General features: G+C 42.1%; 1 protein-coding gene across 4 annotated transcripts; it reads left to right on the top strand.

The window, feature by feature from the left end:
- Positions 1-709: 709 nt before the first annotated feature.
- On the top strand, positions 710-10,962 carry LOC118211929. Of its 4 annotated transcripts, none has more exons than XR_004762125.1 (6): positions 710-1,474; positions 4,159-5,217; positions 7,271-7,321; positions 7,398-7,490; positions 7,680-7,769; positions 9,785-9,807. XR_004762125.1 is itself a non-coding variant. In XM_035389516.1 (5 exons), exons 1-5 carry the CDS (start codon positions 824-826, stop codon positions 10,097-10,099), a joined length of 2,166 nt encoding a protein of 721 aa, XP_035245407.1. In that variant the 5' UTR covers positions 710-823; the 3' UTR covers positions 10,100-10,962. The 4 variants fall into 4 exon arrangements, 2 of the variants coding, with proteins under 2 accessions (XP_035245407.1, XP_035245406.1); XR_004762124.1 differs by having other exon boundaries at positions 7,166-7,321; XM_035389516.1 differs by lacking the exon at positions 7,398-7,490 and having other exon boundaries at positions 9,785-10,962.
- The last annotated feature ends 9,276 nt before the right edge of the window (positions 10,963-20,238 follow it).

The raw sequence follows: 20,238 nt of genomic DNA, 5'->3' as shown, positions 1-20,238 counted from the left end.
AGCAGTGGGAAAAATCTCAATGGGAGGGGCCTCAGATACTTAATGGCAGAGGATGCAGGAGTGGCTAAGTGATGTTCCCTTAGTGATACAAAGTTTGGCTATGCTCAAACACCAATTACATGCCAGCAGCTACAGCAAGCTCCGCCTTCCCCACAGCAAGTCGCACCATCCCCACAGCAAGCTCCGCCTTCCCCACAGCAAGCTCCACCTTCCCCACAGCAAGCCACACCTTCCCCACAGCAAGCTCCGCCTTCCCCACAGCAAGCCACACCTTCCCCACAGCAAGCTCCGCCTTCCCCACAGCAAGCTGCACCTTCCCCACAGCAAGCTCCGCCTTCCCCACAGCAAGCCACACCTTCCCCACAGCAAGCTCCGCCTTCCCCACAGCAAGTTGCACCTTCACCACAGCAAGCTTTGCCTTCCCCACAGCAACCAGTAATCTGGTAAACAATGAGCCAGTACTGAACTGAGAGTGTATAAAAATGCATGGCTGGGCTAACACTAAAACACCAGCAACAATTGCTGGGAACGTGATTTTCCATAAATGACTTCGTAATGTTAAAGGTGTGGGTTTAAATATGAGTATATAATGTGTAATTATATCCAACTGTATTAGTTACGACAAAAAACTCACTTAAGAAATCATTGCATTTACCGAGCTTTTAGTTTGAAATCCTCTAACCGGAAGTCTCCAATTGTTTCCAGCAACAATTGCCAGCTTCTGGAGCTCAGTCTGCTAGAGCCAGACCGTTCTCCATGGTCCCTTACTTCGGTAAGAAGTAATGTTATAAACAGCATTAACTGGGCGACGACGTATGTTCTAATGCGCGCAAAAGGCAAGGAAAGCATTAGTGACCGGGTGTTTTTAATAATCAAGGCAACCAGGCCAGATAAAAACACTTCAAAGACTTTCAAAGTTGCACGCGGGAGACTTGCTAACATGGCAGTATGTTTTGGACAGATCACCGCGTTTGTGGAATGTAATGAACAGTGGGCTACTTACATTGAACGATTTGAGCATTTTGTCGCCGCTAATGATATTAAAGATGATAAGAGGGTGGCGGTGCTTCTGAGTGTGATGGGTAGTGATACATACGGACTATTACGGAGCATTATTGCACCGAGAAAACCCGGTGAAATGGAGTATGGGGACATCGTGGCAACGCTGCAAGAGCATTTCGCCCCCAAGCCACTGGTGGTCGGAGAAAGGTTTCGATTTAACAAGCGGAATCAAGAGGAAGGCGAGACCGTGGCACAGTATGTAGGAGTTTTAAAGAAACTGGCGGAGCACTGTGAATTCGGTGATTACTTGGATGAGGTTATGCGGGATAGGTTCGTGTGTGGATTGAGGAACGAGGCGATACAGCAACGCCTGCTAACAGAGAAAAGTCTTACTTTTCGGAAAGCTGTGGAGGTTGCTGTTTCAGTGGATACCGTTACCAGGGAGTCGGCGCATCTGACCCGCTCGGTGAAGGTAAATGTGATCTCGTTATCCCCCGCGGCTTATGGTCCGAAAATGTAAACAATAGCCGAACGAATAAAGGCGTAAGACAAAATAAAACACTGTCTATGGAGCTGGACACGGGTGCTTCCGTATCATTGATTTCAAAGGACAATATGAAAATTGTGTATGCATGTACTTTCCTCTCTCTGCCTGACACTTGGAGAATAGTCATGGCAGTAACACACATTTAGCACAGAGGAAACGCATAGTACACGATCAAATAATGAGAATGAAGTAAACTATGCACTACAGAGTAGGGTGATATAGACAATGTAATACTGAAAGATCAATGACAAAAGACAGTGTAAACAGACATCTCATAAAAAACACGTTTTCAACGTACAAAAATGCCAAGTTACTCACACATAAAAGACATACATCGTCTATAACTCATTCATTCAGACTGCCAAAATCCAGGCCTGCCATTAAAAGTATTGATATCAAAATGACGCCAAGTTACGGTACTACAAGCAATATAGGCTATCTTGCCTCACCGAAATTAAATAAGATGTATTCCAAAGCAATGCTACCCAATATGTGTGAGTAACTTGGCATTTTTTACGTTGAAAACGTGTTTTTTATGAGATATCATTTCTTTTTGCAAAGCGTTTTATTATGAGAGTGAGAAATGCGAAGTGACCCTGTAAGTAACGGTTGTGGATTATGGCTATCCTTGTGTGTGAATTTGTACAGTCTGATGAGCGTGTACCGTTTAGCAGTTTCGGTTTGCTATATATGTAAAATAGTGGCTGTGACAAAGGGTGCGGTGGCGTAAGTGTAAACGCATCAGAAACGCAGGTGAAATATGGCCAGTGTATGTACTCACGGATTTGACGGCCATCCAACGAGATTTGATTGACAAAAGAATCAGCAAGCCCGTAGAATTAGAGCTCCCTAGGTCGCAACTTGTGTACCCTTCTGCTCCGTTGTCTGTTATTTCGTGGAGATGCACTTCTAGTGTTTGTATGGTTTATAAGGCATTTTGATAGGCTTATCTGCAGGTAGGAATCCTGTTCGCTGTTTTGCTAAGCTAGAACTGGAAAACTTGATGGTGGAGAATAGGAGCAGACGCATATGTCCCAGCAGGCTTTGCATATGAGAAAATAACAACAGTGTGAGAGAAATTAGGAGAAATTATGAAATTCCGTAGTTGAAACAATATGTTTTTAGCAGAATGGGCATGTAGGTGAAGGTTGACATGATCACAGTAGCGAAGTAAATGAAGTGACCATGAGCGAGCTTAGTTTCCTTATCGAACGGTATATAGGCCTATAAAAGTCTGTATAAAGCATTAGGCTAGTCGTTGAAGTGGAGGGTTAAGTAACGTGTGAAATCCATTGCACTGATGTGCTTTTCTCATGTTCAGTACTAGTAGTTATAACTGTGAGTGAGTCATGATTTTAAATGTAATGTTTTAATGGGGAGTTACAGAACATACATGCGTAGTAGGCTAATTGTTTGTATGTGGCTAGATAGAGAACAGGGCGAGGTAACATGAATGTAGAAACGTGGCGTTTGCTGATAAGAAGGTTTTGTACGGTAGCCAAGTGAAGAAATTTAGTTAGTAGAAATGGCACAGTGGTGAACTGGTGAAACTTTTTAATAAAAGGAATACATTTGCCTTCATGAAATGCATATGGGTGGCCGTGAGTGAGTTTTGGTAAAGAAAATATAAGCATAAGAAAACGTTAGACGTGCGCCCTGACTGGTAAACTGGAGCATTTCCACTTTGTTTCTGGTTATCCTCCTGATATGAGAATCTGGCCAGCTCCTCCTTTTCAGTGGCGGATTCACTTATCTCTGTCTTTTTTAAAAGAAAAAAACTGAAATGAAACGCAGCTCAAATAAAGAAAACTCGCTCTCGGCGTTAGCTCCCGGTCTCGCCCCCCGAACTGTGGAGAGCAGCACACCTTTAAGCACCTGGGCTGATTAGCCAACGCAACCCAGGTGTTTAAGGCGCAGCCGAGGCCAATCCGCCTCTCCAGCGGACTGACTGCTACAGTCACTTGCAGTGAAACACCAGATGGTGATGTCATCATTTACATAATGAAAGCTGTCTGAAACCCTCTTATGACACAAAAGTGTATTTGCTGCCCTATGATGTGTTACATGAGGACATAAAGCTAGCTATTAAATGTAAATTTCCAAGCCAAACTAGTGCACGGTTGTCAAATGCTATATCCTGTCATGTATCCTGTTGGAATGTCCTTGGTTCCTGTTTTTCCCTTGAAAATATTGTAAAACCATGCCAAGGCATATCTATGGTGTACTGGAAATCTCTTCACGCATTTGCACCGATTTTATCCCAGGACATGCATAGCTTACTGTAGATGTGGAGTAAATAATAGTTGACAGTATTCAGTAGTTACCTTGTTCTTTTGATGTCATCACAGTATTTGGGTCACAATTAATTTACATTAAGCGTCCGATTCCATACGTTTTATAATATTATAGATTTGGACTTCCAATTAAATATTATAATAATAAATATTATATATTATTTTCTTTGTGTTCACTTTTTGTGTTTGTGATGAGCTATGTACTCTGTAATCTTTGTAACAGCCAAAATTGGGATGATTAATAATGTTTTATTATCATGTGCTAGAGATATAACTGACTTTCTGTTCTATGCTATTTCACACTCCTGGTTGCAGGTGGAACCAACTGCTCCGCCCGCAAATTTAAGAGTAATTTTTGAAGACCATGACATTCGGAAACTAACTCTACCATCAGGAATCCCGCATACAATAGAGGATCTCCACACAGCTGTCAGACAGGCCTTCAGTGTACCAGTGGACTTCATTCTTCATTATATGGACAGTGATTTTGGGAACCAGTTCTTTACTTTATCTTCCACAGACCTAATTCAAGATAAGGGCACTGTCAAAGTTGTGCTCATTGAATCCCCTGTTATGCTGTTGTCACCACTGAGGAGTTCTGATGTCGAGGCCATCGAGATGGCCCCAGCCTTATTACCAGGGTCCGCTTGTCCCTCCACGCCATGCAGTCCCACCACATCGCGTAGTTCCTCGTTTGCTGACGCGGCTTTGCCGTCGCCCGACCAAAATCTGGAAAGATCTGTACCTTGGCCGTCCAAGTTTCCAATCCCACGCTTCTCCTTCAACACTGAGCTTATGCTAGAGAGGGGCAACGAAAGCTATCGCAAGGACGGCAGCCTCTTCAGCGCTCCGGGCATTAAAATTGACGTCCTTGAAAAGTTGGCGGAAACAATCTATCAGTATGTAGCCTATCCATCCAGTGCACAGGTTTGTGCTGTTGCACAGGCCCTTGTCTCGAAGCATCCTTGCCTGAAGGAACCCGGCTCGATCACAGGTTACTATGGATGGCAGTCAAGCTTAAAATACAAAATGGGCAACTACAGGTCGAAGCTCCGGAGCCTTGGGTACCCTGAGGTTATGGTGAACTCCCTGAAACAGAAACACCCGGATCAAATGACGCCCGCCAAAAATGTGAAGAAACCCAAAAAGGCCGAAGTGAACTATCTGCCACCTTACCCAGCTGGAGAAACTAGGGAAACTCTAGAGAATGAGAGGGTGCGGTTAATTGAAGAAATGAAGAAAAAAGACAACTTCAAGGTCATCAATGACAAAATGACAAAGACTTTTTCACTGCGCCGACAGGAAGTTGTCATTCAGTGCCCAATGATTACCGATCTGAAGGAGAGATGGCCTGCCCTGTTTACCGCATCTCAGGTGAGTTGATGTAATCGCCTTGTTTCTCCTGTTGTCATTTTATGTGAATCCATGAATCTGCCACAGTTCACTCAACATCAGATTTGCTTCTGCTGATTTGGATGACCGTGATTCTAGCATTTCAAGGTTTTTTTGCTCTTATTGCTTTCATTGGTCAGTGATTTAAGGTGCGCTACTATAACACCAACACCGTTGTAAAGCGTAGACTCTTCGCACTTCGATGCCACACACCCCGCCTCAATCGGTAAAACCACTAGAGATAACAGAAGAATAACAAAGCAGTCCCCTTCCCCAAAGGAGGGCTGAAACTGGCACCCCTGGTGGATTATTATGGTATTTAATAATCCATTAACTGTCCGAAACAAGTCAAACAACTCCTAATACCACAGTGATGGTATTGATATCGCTAAAATCACCCTCTGATCCCTAAGCAGTCAATCTGCGCTTTGTACACAGGCTAGCAAAAGTCATTATTCATTATGCGTTATTTCCATTGAGCCAAATGTGTTTTCATGCGCATTTGAAAACTATAATTTCGTAAATAGAATGTCAAATGCGAAAAGTGCGTCTTTTCTAAAACAGCAACTTCTTCCAAGCAGCGAAACAGTGATTTCAATGAGACATTCTAGTGCAGAGTAAATGACCTAAAAGCAAGCAACTACTACCCTCTCTAAGATCTACTCATCGTGACTTTTGCCCCTGCTTGGAAACCTTGTATATGTTACAGTAATCATACAGTGGCATGCTCTTCAAGCTCATTTACACAGCTTTCAAATTTAGCTTACGGCTTCCTTCTAGCTGAAACGACGGCTACTTTCACGTAGCATTTTCGCATTGTGCATGAGTGGAAGCTTAGCGCACGCTTTAATTGGGCTTTTTTTTTGTTTATCGGCAAATGCTTTGCATAAAAGACATTGCAGTAGTGATAAAGGGCACTGTATTATTGTAAATGGTTTATGATTCTTTGTCATTTTCCTCTCTGTGAGCTCTCAATCTGTTTGTGATCAGGAGGTTTGCTGCTGACAAGCCTGATTTATAGCAGTCTGGCAGCTGATTGCAGGTCTGAGCACTCAGCAAGGTAAACCCATGTGGTTTTATTGTTTCTAAGTGAATTCAGTTTGTGAGATAACTAACCATTATGAACTCATTTTGTACATAGAAGCTCTCCAAAAGGACAGCATTTGACTGACATACAGGGCTTAGTGAAAAGGAGAGGGAATGGGTAAATAAAGAATATTTGTTTTGTGGAGTTTCAGAGGGTACCACCCTCAGTGGAATTAGCATCTGCAAGTGGAATATGGCTGGGGGAAAAGTTATAGACAATATTACAATTTAGAGAGATTTGGTGCTATTTGGAGAGGTTTTCGGGAGATTTGGGCCCACTTTTGTTAAATCCACTCTAAACTTTTTTGCTGGTGTTGTATACATCCTGGGGTACAATTGGAAAAATAAATCTGGTTTCATCCAGTATCAGAAGTGCACATTATCACTACAGAATAAAGAAAATACATAACAATTTATGGATTTCTTTGTTGTTTTTCAGAACAAATATGTCCTGTGTGTTTACTGACTGTGCCTCCCATAGGATCAGGGGATTTGGCCATTCTGTTACAGATTTCTTTTTTATTTCAAGCTTTGAACCACATCGGTACTGTATACAATTTTGGAGATAACAGGGTTTATTTAAGATGGGGGATTCTTACAAAAAAGACCTGGATTTTAAGTGGGTTTTAGAGGTTAACAGTACAGTATACCAGCAAAAGACCTGGATTTTAAGTGGGTTTTAGAGGTTAACAGTACAGTATACCAGCAGTATAGTAGGGAATAAAATGGTTGTCTATGCCCATAGTTGCCATTTGTACATGAAGAATTGTTTCGGCGGGTGTTATAATGGGGCAGTGTGGCGCTGTGTTTTCTTGCTTGATTGTTTGTCTGTTGTGACTCTCAGGTGAACAATGAGTTCCTGAGAATAACTACCATACACCTGGAGGCTAAATTCATGTCACAGCTCGACCAGTACAGCCCGAGATTGCTGTCTATTTTCAATTCAAAGGGAGGTGTGGCCGGAAGAAAGATACGGACCATACTGGACCATCTACAGCAGGTATGCTTTGAGAAAATCACACCTGATAAATGTGTCACCGTGTAACAATGAATCAGCTTTTATTTTTGTTTCTTAGATCTCAAAAACTGCTTTAAGTTGGGTGCCCTTTTCAGCACATCTCCTGCTTATGTGTGCTGATACAGAATGTCATCATTCAACCTAATGCAAGGTGGGCATTGTCCCCCTCTGCTTGGCTGCAGTTCTCCTGGAGCTGGAAGTGTAGTATTCCTTTTGAACTTTCTACCCTGATTTGTCTTTCAGTTACTAATATCTGGGGTCATAACAAAGCGTTTGCAATAGGAGCTCACTGCAAATTAATTTGTTTGAGATTTTCACTAAACAAAACATCACTTCACAGCACCACTGTGCCATAGAGGAAAGAAGAGAGGTTGTGATCCGGTGCTTGGTGAAGTACTTAGGAGAAGATGGTCTCATCAGAGACCACCAGGTAACACCAGGAGCTTTGTTTTTGTTGGTCAAACATTATTTTATGCCTTGATGCATATGTGCACATTAGCCTATTTCTTGTTATTTTGTGTTATTAACTGTACTGTTAGCATTACTTTGAAATTGATTTAAATTGAAATTGGCATACTCCTTTGCGATACGCGCGTGTATCTTTGATTTTAGTCTGAATTGATGCAAGTTTTCCATTCGTTCAGGCTGCTGCTAGTAACTCAGTCACATCCCCGTGATGTAGTTGTGGTGGAGAGCTGGTTGAATGAAGCTGTGTTAGGGGTGTGACTCATTTATTTCATATGGGCGCGTATTCTCTTTCTAAAGTTAGTCAGAAAAATATCCTTGCACTCTCCACGACATAAAAGCTGCAGAAAGTCTAGCAACACTAGTGGCCAGATTAGTTTTAGATTGATGATAATTTTTAATGAATGTAATCCATTTCATAATAAGGCTGAAGGGGTCTGAATACTTTCCAAAGGCACTGTATATATGTATACTATATTACATATGTTATATAGATTTGTATTATATATCAATGGGACCCTGTTTGGCTCAAATATGACCTGAATATACACCCTTGACACACACTCAAAATAATCTGTGAATATTTATTGTAAATTAAACTGCCAAGAAACAGTAAATCACACAAATAACAACGAGCACATTGGGAAATTACTTTTGAAAAATATGAGCTCATTGTGTTGTATTAACGCTCACATAGAAGTTGAAATCACATCTGTTTAAGAAATGGACAACCATTGACAACCGAGTTGCGCAAAATAGACAAGTGGCCAGAATGAGTGTCAGACCCCATATGATATTGATTATTTGAGTGATATGATTGAACTATTTTATGAATTGTGAGCTATCCAGCTATATGTGGTGTAATCAAAACAAAAAATATGCAATTTTTCCAGACTATGTGGGGAGGGGATTGGGGTGAAATGGAAACTTGAGGTTCTCCCCGGTCGGGGGTTTGAATGGAATGTTGAGGCCGGGGTTTGCCAGCTCTCCCTGGGGTAAGATCGGGAGGTGAGGTTAGGGCTTGGAGAGGGTGAGATTAGGGCTTGGAGAGGGTGAGATTAGGGTTTGGAGGGGGTGAGAGTAGGGTTTGGAGGGGGTGAGAGTAGGGTTTGGAGGGGGTGAGGTTAGGGCTTGGAGGGGGTGAGATTAGGCCTTGGTGGGCGTGAGAATAGGGTTTGGAGGGGGTGAGATTAGGGCTTGGATGGGGTGAGAGTAGGGCTTGGAGGGGGTGAGGTTAGGGCTTGGAGGGGGTGAGATTAGGCCTTGGTGGGCGTGAGAATAGGGTTTGGAGGGGGTGAGATTAGGGCTTGGAGGTATCCCAGGCGATGGTGCCCACCGTGTCCAGTTGTGAGTGGAATCCTGGTCCTTCTTTCTCGAGGGAGGCAGCAGCAGCAGTCTTCTAGTGTGTGTGGGTGGAAAATGGACACTTGTCAGTCAGCTGAATTTGTCTGAACCTGAGCTGAACCATCATTTCAAGTTCATGGGGTGTCGTTCTATGCCCTACCACACTTTGTCTCCCACCTTACCGCACCCAGATATTTAGCGAAGTGAGATGTGACATCGCATCTCTTACATCCAATACACAGTATGGCAACGGTGTGGTAAGCAAAGTCACACACACACATTTTTAGTATTTTAGTCTAAAATGCGTGTTCATTGCCATAGTTGCACTCGTTGCATAGTTACACTTGCTCTCTTTGGCAGTTCTGCTGATTCATGATGCAAGGTCATGAAGCAGTTACGCTGATGTGGTGACTTGTCGCGATGCTGAAGGTCTGTTTCCAGCCCAGTGGGGCTCTATGAAGAGATCGGGGTGCCGCAGAACATTTAAAATGCACTGCTTGACTTTAAGATGTTTGAGATGTGCAGTCCACGTCCAGCTGTATAAATGAATGAAATGTAAGTGTTGCGTAAAAGCTGTGTAAGACACTCTGGATACGAGCGTCTGCTAAATGCCTGTAATGTAATGTGATCTGACAGGATATGGATGGAGAAGACACACAGGACCCCTCCGAAAACCCAATGAATGTCTACATCGTCAAAAAAGAAGTTCCGTTGGGGAATGGCACCCACAAGGGCATTGTCATCGTTGTTGAGGGTGAAGAAGCCCTGACTGATCTGCGTGATGTGTCTCAAGCGTGCGCCGTTCTGTTAGGCTTCACGTACTCATTGAATCTGGAATACCCTAAAAAGCTTAAATACACGTTTGAGGTGTTCCAGAAGCTTTTCCTGGAACTGGATAGCGGCAGAATGTCCCCAAAAGTGCACTCCCTAAAAAACAGATTGTTAACTTGAAATGCCTTTGTTCATTAGGGGTCCAAGCATTTTTGCATCGTCTCATTTATTATAATCTGAATTAAGGTCTGTAGGTCCTCATAAGGTCTGTAGTTTTCTGAGTGAGATGCCATTGTCATGGCATCACATTTCCATCAAATCTTGTGCCTTTTTGTTTTTGCATGATGGCTAATTTATGCCACAAAGTCCACATGAAACAGGCATCAAGTTCTGAAATAATGTTTTGTGAGTAAACATTAAAGGAGAGTTTGAACAAAATCAGTCTTGAGGAGTCAAAGCTCAGCCAAATTTTGTGCCTTTTTTAAATGATAGTTCAAGGACACAAATTAAGGGTCTGTTTTATCACCTGGTATCCATGTGAAACAGGAATCTTATGGTGTGAAGTTATGCTTTGTTAGTAAGCATTGAAAGAGAGCTTCGAAGTGCCAGTCTTTCGTAGAGGCATCATGATTCAGTCAAATCTCAATGAGAAATTACCAGTGCACATTTGTTAAAAGGTTTGTGTTATGCTTTATAGTACATGTGAAAGGACAACTTGGACATTTTGTCATATAGCAACAACCATTTTTTTAAAATGATGCCTGAATGGTATTAAAAACAGCACCTTAGATTTTTATGTAATCTGGATAGGAAATCAGTCTATAAGGTCTGCTGTTATGCTTTCTGAGTAAGCATCAAAGGATAAATCACAGTTCAGTAAAATGTTATGCCTTCTTTTAAACTATAGTTGACGTATACTAAAAATTAAGGTTCTGTTTTATCTCCTGAAATCCATGTGAAACTGTGTTATAGAGGCTCTGTAAGATTGTGTAAGATTCTGTTTTTTAAAAAAGTATTTCAATAAATGGAAAACTTTTCTTTCAGCTCTTTGAAAGAATTTATTTATTTTAGCTGGCAGACAATAGTTTACTTTTAAATTTCTTTTAAATAATTCTTTTGGAACCACTTAATTGGTTTAAAGGTAACGTAAGTCTTCTTCGTGGTAACACATGAATTGTAGTTCTCCTGACTTAATTTGATTGTGTAATTGTAATAATATTTGACTTCATTTTACCTAAAAACATACCAATTAAAATTCAAATAGATCAGTGCAGACTTACCCTATTTTTTTAAAATAATTTGAACACATTGTTTTACAGTGCATATAGGCTCCAACTCCATTGTTACCCTGAATTTCATTACAAATAACTCTTAAAGTCTACAAACTTCATTACATTAAAAAAAATGTTTCAATGAAAAATCTAATTTAAAAAAATAATTGAATGTCATTAGACCTTTTATTTACTTATATGCTATTATCTTTCTGTTGACACAAGCTGTTGTGAATGTTGACATATATTTGTGTACAGTATAGCTCTTTTTGATTAGTAGTTATTGTGATTTATATTGGCAAAATATTTTCCCTTGATTCCTTCCCTTCCACACACGTTAATGTACACACTTTCATTCCTGTCACTGATTCAGTTACTTGTCCAAAGCGAAGCATTGTGGAACTTGCAGTAACGTATAGCCCAAATTGCTTACACGTATAAGTACATCTTTGTGTCCTTCACCGAAGGAAAGCAAACAAGGACAATCAAATAGAAATAAAGTTTTTTCCTTAATTAAACAACTGAAAAGTCCCCCGTCATGGCAGCCTCTGGTTTGCTGGTCGGCCTCAGTTGAACATGCCTGTGTGTGAGGCTGCTGTCCAAGGTCCTGTAGGCCTCCCTGTATATGAGAGGGAACAGGCACAGCTGCTGTCCAAGGTCCTGTAGGCCTCTCTGCCTGTGGGAGGGAACAGGAACAGCTGCTGTCCAAGGTCGTGTAGGCCTCCCTGTCTGTGGGAGGGAACAGGAACTGATGCTGTCCAAGGTCCTGTAAGCCTCCCTGGCTGTGGGAGGGAACAGGAACAGCTGCTGTCCAAGGTCCTGTAGGTCCAATGAGATCTGCTCTTCCCTCTGCCCTTCCCCCTGCATCCTCCGTTAGAAGTAATACCAAGCACAGTTCCTGTTGCTTACTGTGCTACAGCTGTGCAGGCTAGCTTACTGATTCAGTACTCATCCAAATCATGTATCAACACAACCAAGCCAAAGTACCTAGCAAGCACAGTAAATGATGGTACCAAACTACAAAACCAGAACATGTGGAGATGAGTGAAAGTAATATAAGAGAGACAGAGCAGCATCAAGGTCTCTAAACAGAGGGTGGAAATCTTCACACTGTAGCTCAGGGCTGCCCAAACCTGTTCCTGGAGATCTGCCGTACTGTGGGTTTTCGTCCCAACCCTAACAAAGCACACCTCAACCTATCAGGTCTCATTGAGCTGCTAATTAGTTTAGTCGTGTGCCAAATTAGGGTTGAAATGAAAAGCTAGAGGATGGTAGATCTCCAGCAACAGGGTGGAGCAGCCCTGCTGTAACTCAGTGCTAAATTGCTAAGAATTCCAGAAATTTAACTATGAAGGAAAGGTCTCGGTTAAGAAATTCATGCATATTGCCAGTGCTGTAGGTGTTGCTCAACAAAATGGAGCAGATGGTCTTCAGTTCAACTCTGGCATCAGGAAGAATGGGCATCATTCAGCTGTGTACAGTGATAATGCAATGTAATCTGTTGGTATTGGTATTGATTCTGTATTGTACATTGAAGTTAAACGGTGTGGTCTTGTTTGTTGCAACCTATGCCTTATGACGTAATTTACAATGTAATTTACAAAGCAGCACAAATCTGGTTAAGCACTCAGTTGCAGACTCAATGGCTCAAACTACTACCAATTCTCATGTAAGGTCAGTGATCTAGCTAAGCAAAACAGCAAAGAGGAGTCCTACCTACAGTTAAGCGTATCAAAATGCACTTTTAGTGTTTCTAAGGTATATAAGGCATCTCAACGAAATAACAGAAAATGGAGCCGGAGCCTCTTTTATACTTATGCCACCGCACCCTTTGTCACAGTCATTGTACATATATAGCAAAACGAAAGTGCTAAATGGTACACGTTCATCAGACTGCACAAATTCACACAATGACGGTCATAATCCACAACCGTTTCTTAAAGTGTTACTTTGCATTTTTACACCCAGGTCCGCTCCGCTGTTCATCACGAATCATGTCTTCAACTTGCTCCCCTGCCCCAAAATCTTGCTCTGCCTCCCAATCAAACCAGCCTACATCCGGCACTGCCTATGCTGTTTGCATGTATGTATGTGTACGCATACTTCTCATAGTCTACATTTATTAAATTTCACAAAAATGGCAGTAAAATTTTAAAGATATGGGTATGCAGATTAAAAGTATACCCCTTTCATTTGTTAACTATCTTTATTTTTTGCAGTAATCAGGCAAATGAACCAGCAGTGAACTCACATTGGCAATGCATGCCCGGGCTACACTAAAACACCAGCAACAATTGCTAGGAACGTGATTTCATAGAAATTACTATATAATCGTATAAATATCAAAATGTTAGATGCAATTATATCCAACTGCATTAGTTACAAGAAGAAAAATGACAAAATTACACAAGAAATAATTTTATTGACCTAACTTTTATTATGAAAAACTCTTCCCAATTGTTGCCAGCGGGCACTGCTGAACTCAGAGAACTGGTTCCGTCTTATCCTTTATGGTTTGTGCAGCCTAAACATCCACATGGGAACTATAGTCTCCGAGAATTACATTACGTACACATTACGAGTTTAAATAATTCATTCATCAACGAATTGACCCCATAATCTTGATGCTTTAACTGTTCCGTAAGTTTTTTTAAAGCAAGCTTCAAATCTCGGCTTGTTTTCCAATAACTAGATGTTTGTTTAACATATCTGTTTGCTAATTTGTCGATTGTACCCTAGAATTGTAGCTCGTTTTAATTCATTTTAAGCTAGTTATCATAGGAAACTAAGTACTGGTCCAACATTACTTCTTTAGATGGTCAATAACATTACAATCAGTTAAAAATCTCGTCCAATAAAGTTAGTTACAGTGGCATCACTTTGAAGGACCCACAAAGTTGGTGAGTATCTGGTGTGTAGAGGTGGTGTGTGTCCGGTGTGTGTAGGTGGTGTGTATCTGATGTGTAGAGGTGGTGTATGTCCGGTGTGTGTAGGTGGTGTGTGTCTAGTGTGTGACTGGTGTGTGTAGGTGGTGTGTGACCTGTGTGTGTAAGTGGTGTGTGTGTGGTGTGTGTCTAGTGTATGTCCGGTATGTGTAGGTGGTGTGTGTCTGGTGTGTGTCTGGTGTGTGACTGGTGTGTATCTGGTGTGTGTAGGTGGTGTATGTCCGGTGTGTATCTGGTGTGTATAGAGGTGGTGTGTGTCCAGTGTGTGTAGGTGGTGTGTGTCTGGTGTGTATCTGGTGTGTGTAGAGGTGGTGTGTGACCTGTGTGTGGAGGTGCGGGACCAGGGTGGCTCGAATTGATGGTTCCAGTGATGGTGCTGGTGCACCCTGATTCCACCATAAATCTGAATCAGAACGGTGTTCTGGCCTCCTTATGCCACAGCAAGCTCAGGCTTCATGTTCTGAGACACAGAAACGGCTTTCTTCCACTGTTCAACAAGAAGAAGAAAAAAAATCAGTGGCAGTTAAAATGAATAATGTATTCTAAAAATTGAGGTATCAGGGAGGAAGGGTTTCCCCCACCTCATAAGGCAAGAGCGTCCCCCAGTGGTCAGTCGGGCATCTGTAGGACTGCACAGTGTAAAGAATGTGTCAGCTGCTGCAGTAGGGCCTGTTTGATTCAGGCTAAATCTCTTTCCCTGTTTCCATCCAGGAGCTGCACTTCTGCACACCTTTGAGCAGCAGTATGATGCGGGCAGGAGTCTGTCTGAGACAGGACACTGAGACAATACTACCAGAGCTCACTGAGCAGCACAGGATCAGACAGAAAGAAGAAGAGCTCAGTGGATTGGAGTCTGTCCACATGCTGCACCAGGACTCAACACACTGGAGCCAGAGTGTGTTACAGCACACAGCGGGGTCAGTGATGTACACCACACACACATATCACTAATTAAAACAGAAACTGATCTGTACTCCACCCACATGGGAGATCTTATTAAGACAGAGAAGCTAGACAGTACAGAGATGGGATGTGCAACCCATCTACATCCTGACCAAATCAAAACAGAGGCTGATGATGGAGGATACCTTAAGGCAGAACACTTTGGTGACTTGCAGGACATTAAATGTGTTAATATTAAATCTTATGAAATGAAGTATGAATCCAGTGAAAGGTTAGTGAGTGATCTGAAGAATACTGTGATATATGGAGCTGGTGTTGATCATAAAGGCCAGACTAAACCATGGCAATATACTGGAGAGCTAGACCAAAACTGTAAAAAAGAAATTCATGATCTGCTGGCCCAATGTGGAGACTGCAATTTTCACAATGATATAAACAATGAGAATAGTCACACCAGAATTGTCCAGGAAACTATAAACAGAAGCAACAAACGGGATAATGGGATAACTGAAGCCGTAATAACTAATGCAAGTGAAAATCCAAGCCTTTTGAATTTCGTTCAGAAGAAGACAATTCATAGAATTGTAGAAGGTGAAATTAATACAGGTGAAAAGCTGTACAAATGTACACGGTGTGAGAAGTGTATTAATACCAAATTTAGTTTAAATACACACCTGAGAATTCATTCAGGTGAAAGGCCCTACAATTTTTCTCAGTGTGAAAAGTGTTTTTATCCCAAATTTTGTTTAAATACGCACCTGCAAATTCATACAGGTAAAAAACCCTACAAATGTTCTCAGTGTGGGAAGTCCTTTTCCAAAGTATACAATTTAAATATCCACCAGAGAATCATACAGGTGAAAAGCCTTATCAATGTACTCAGTGTGGGAAGTGCTTTTCCTCAATATCTATATTAATTAAAGCTGCAAGCGGCGTTGGGAGGGTCCAAGCATTGGCTCTATTGCGCCCCATATGGAGCAATTTTAAAATGGCTCTGTCCTCATGATCATATACCTTCACCCAAACATATCTACTGAATATCATGATGATTGTATTAAATATTGATGACTTATGGCCAATTTTGTGCTAAGAGACGCTGGTGGATGACTTAGTTGCGTCGCCATGGATGTGTCCTGGCTGCTTCCCGTAAAGGCCTTTACTATGTTGTAACACTTAGATGGCATGTCGTAACAGTTAGATGGCCCGGTGTGTATGTACAGCTGCAGCGGTTCCATGCCGCGACTAAAATAGGTGTCACGATACCAAAATTTTGACACCAATACCAGGTTTAGTATCACGATAATTGATACTGAAACGATACTGATTCAATACTCAGTACCTAACGATACTGAAATTACCTTAATAGATCAGAAATGTAATGTCCACAAGGGATGACCTCATTTTCGAATTCACGGTTTATTAAAAACCTGGTTTATTAACAACCTTTAAGTTGAAGCCTGTTCAACATATCAATAAGCATAGGACTATAGTGGTACAACACTAAACCGTAAACATGGCCCTCCACTTCATCCTCCAGCACCTGGACACTGCAGGAACCTATGTCAGGATCCTGTTTGTGGACTTCAGCTCCGCCTTCAATACCATCATCCCGGCTCTACTACAGGACAAGCTCTCCCAGCTGCACGTGCCTGACTGCACCTGCAGGTGGATCACCGACTTCCTGTCTGACAGGAAGCAGCACGTGAAGCTGGGGAAACACGTCTCCGACTCCCGGACCATCAGCACCGGCTCCCCTCAAAGCTGCGTCCTTTCTCCTCTACTCTTCTCCCTGTATACCAATAGCTGCACCTCCAGTCATCAGTCAGTCAAGCTCCTGAAGTTTGCAGACGACACCACTCTCATTGGACTCATCTCTGGTGGGGATGAGTCCGCCTACAGGAGAGAGATTGAACATCTGGTGTCCTGGTGCAGCCATAACAACCTGGAGCTCAACGCCCTAAAGACAGTAGAGATGGTAGTGGACTTCAGAAGGAACGCAGCCCCACCCGCCCCCATCACCCTGCATGACTCCCCAGTCGACACTGTGGAGTCCTTCTGCTTCCTGGGCACCATCATCACCCAGGACCTCAAGTGGGAGCTGAACATCACCTCCCTCACCAAGAAGGCTCAGCAGAGGATGTACTTCCTGCGGCATCTGAAGAAGTTCAACCTGCCAATGACAATGATGGTGCACTTCTACACTGCCATCATTGAGTCCATCCTCACCTCCTCCATCACCATCTGGTACGCTGCTGCCACTGCCAAGGACAAGGGCAGACTGCAGCGTATCATTCGCGCCGCTGAGAGGGTGATTGGCTGCAATCTGCCATCCCTCCAGGACCTGCACACCTCCAGGGCCCTGAGGCGGGCAGGAAAGATTGTGGCCGACCCCTCCCACCCTGGACACAAACTCTTGCAAACACTCCCCTCCGGCAGGAGGCTGCGGTCCATCAGGACCAAAACCTCACGTCATAAGAACAGTTTTTTCCCGACTGCAGCTGGCCTTATCAACAAGGCCCGGGACCCCCACTGATGCCACTGTCACTGTACTGTTATCCTGACCCCCACGGACACCAACAGACAGCACCTGTACTTAAAACCACTTTATCCCCTTGCACTATTGTTATTGTTTTGCACTATGTTTATGTTATGTTATGTTATGTCTGTTATGTTTTTTACTGCACTATTTCTTACTCTATTTATCTTATTTTATGTTCACTGTTACGCACCACCTGACCAAAACAAATTCCTTGTATGTGTAAACCTACTTGGCAATAAACCTGATTCTGATTCTGATTCTGATTCTGATTCTAAATATATTAAAAAAATTAAACAATTGTAAAGTAAATTATCTTTAAACAGGTCTTTCACTTTAAAATATATCTAAAAACAGCATATTTCAATAACAATACAGCATCTTCCTATAATAAAATATTTACAAATTAGAACAGCTATTGCTACTGAAGTGAACTGAGTCTAAGCTTGCGCTGTATCAACCACGAAGAATGCACAAGCGCAGGTCACCTCACTTGCCAACCTTAGTTGCTGCTGCCATCTAGCGAAGATTCTGACAAATTACACTTTTCATCCTCTCAATCAGTAATGCGGGAGACACATTTCCCTGGCTTTTACATTTGACGCAAAACTACCGAACGTCGGAAAATTCTAATACCGAACCGTTTCTTTTTTTTTTTTTAAGTATGGAAAAAGTGCTGAAGTTTCGGTATCGTGCAACATTACGTCAGACACATACCTATTCCAATCCATTGCTCAGCTTAGCAGAGAATGCACATTTCAGAGCGCCTCAGAGACAGATGGAATAATAATACACATTTCAAATAATAGATGAAAAAAAAAATGAAACAAAAGACGAAATATCAACACGCGACCTGCGTGCTGGCAGCAGAGCAGCCTACCGTTTTATTTATGTAGACATTGGCAGATGAGAAAATTTTCGGTTACGCTGACCTATAAAACGCTATTCCAAAAGCAAAATCAGACATGTTATACATCGTTAGAAAGTTTATACTCTCATCTACGGAATAAATGAGTTGTCAATCAAGCCAAATTGCACTAAAAAGGGCGACAACGCCGTAAGCAACAAGTGTGGTATTACGCACAGTTATTTATGAAGATAGCCGACCCAGGCGTGACAGATGCGTGTATTTTTCACAAACGGATTGTCCAAGACAATATATGACCACTCATTCGCAAAAGGGACATTGCTACGCGTAAAACCGATGGTAAGATTGTATATTTATAAAATGTTTAGTCCCAGATATTGACTGTAGAATGACATGGTATAGTTAAAAAAAAAATTGTCTCGTTTATTTCGTAATTCAGTGAGCAGCGTTTTCACTGCTGTATTGGCATATTTTAGGGCTAATGTCGGGTTTATCTTGTTGCTACGGAATATTGCATTACATTACATTACAGGCATTTGGCAGACGCTCCTATCCAGAGCGACGTACAACAAAGTGTTTAACCATAACCAGGAACAAGTGTGTCGAAAACCCTAGAGGGCAGTAGCCTACCGTTCCAAGTGCAGGGAACAACCGCATAGTTCAACTTGGACCCTGTAGGTTAAACTGATTAACGCTAACACAAACAAGAACAGCAACAACGCAGTCTATGCAAAAATACAAGCAATAGTTAAGACGAGTTAAGTCACCTACGAAACAACTACCTAGTTACAACCCTAAGCTTACAGTCAATTTAGAGATTAAATTGAGAATACGATTTACAGCATAAATTGCATCTTTTGCTTATATTCAATATTAGTAATTGCAGCGAGAAACTGCAGCTGTAGACACAAGATAGTCTGTTATGTTATGGTAGCAACGGAACGAAGCGGACTATATATGTATTACCGTCATTGTTTCATTATACCAGCGTGTTTTAGCACGTTTGCACAGAAACTCAGAACCTATCAATAAAATGGTTTAGCTATTTCTCAGCATAATGAAAGATTCAAAGACTAAACGAACTCACCCGATACTGTCTTCGAATGGATCCATGCTCAAGAAAAGTAATTATACATCCTCTCAAAAAGCTTTTACTAACAAACTTTTGGTATCCTAGCATGCACTCTGGGTGGCACTGTCTTCCATTCCTTCCCCGACGGTCAGACCCTCCCCTCACTGATAAAAACTAGACCCTACAGTGTCGGATTACTTGCGTCGCCATGGATGTCGCTTGCCGTAAAGAAGTTTACTAGATGTCGTAACACTTAGATTTGGAGCTCCAGCTCTTCCACACCCCAATTAATAAAAAAGTCAAAATGGCGGGCAAACAATATGGCGGACATAGGTGCTCCCAAAAGCAAAGTTGTAGAGCACATTCAGATGCATCGGTCGATGTTGATCTGACTTACGGTGTGGGAGTTATGACATTTTAAACATGACCCTTTGTTATAGCGCCACCATCTGGTCGACATAGGTGATTTTTCGTGCCTGAGTAGTGGGGGGCCATAGGAACCCACCTACCAAATTTGGTTGGTCTACAACTTATGGTTGCTGAGCCTCAGACATTTTAGTGGAGAAAACCTCCACGCCCCAACTAAAAAGTCTAAATGGCGGGCAAACAATATGGCGGACATAGGTGGTGCCAATGGCAAAGTTGGAGAGCACGTTCAGATGCATAGGTCGATGAAGTTTTGTGTTGATCTAACTTATGGTGTGGGAGTTATGGCCTTTTACGC

This window comes from Anguilla anguilla, chromosome 13 (genome assembly GCF_013347855.1).
Source record: "Anguilla anguilla isolate fAngAng1 chromosome 13, fAngAng1.pri, whole genome shotgun sequence".
In the NCBI taxonomy this organism is placed as follows: Eukaryota; Metazoa; Chordata; class Actinopteri; order Anguilliformes; family Anguillidae; genus Anguilla; species Anguilla anguilla.
The sequence above is the reverse complement of the archived record's forward strand: the minus strand, read 5'-3'. Positions and strand labels throughout refer to the sequence as shown.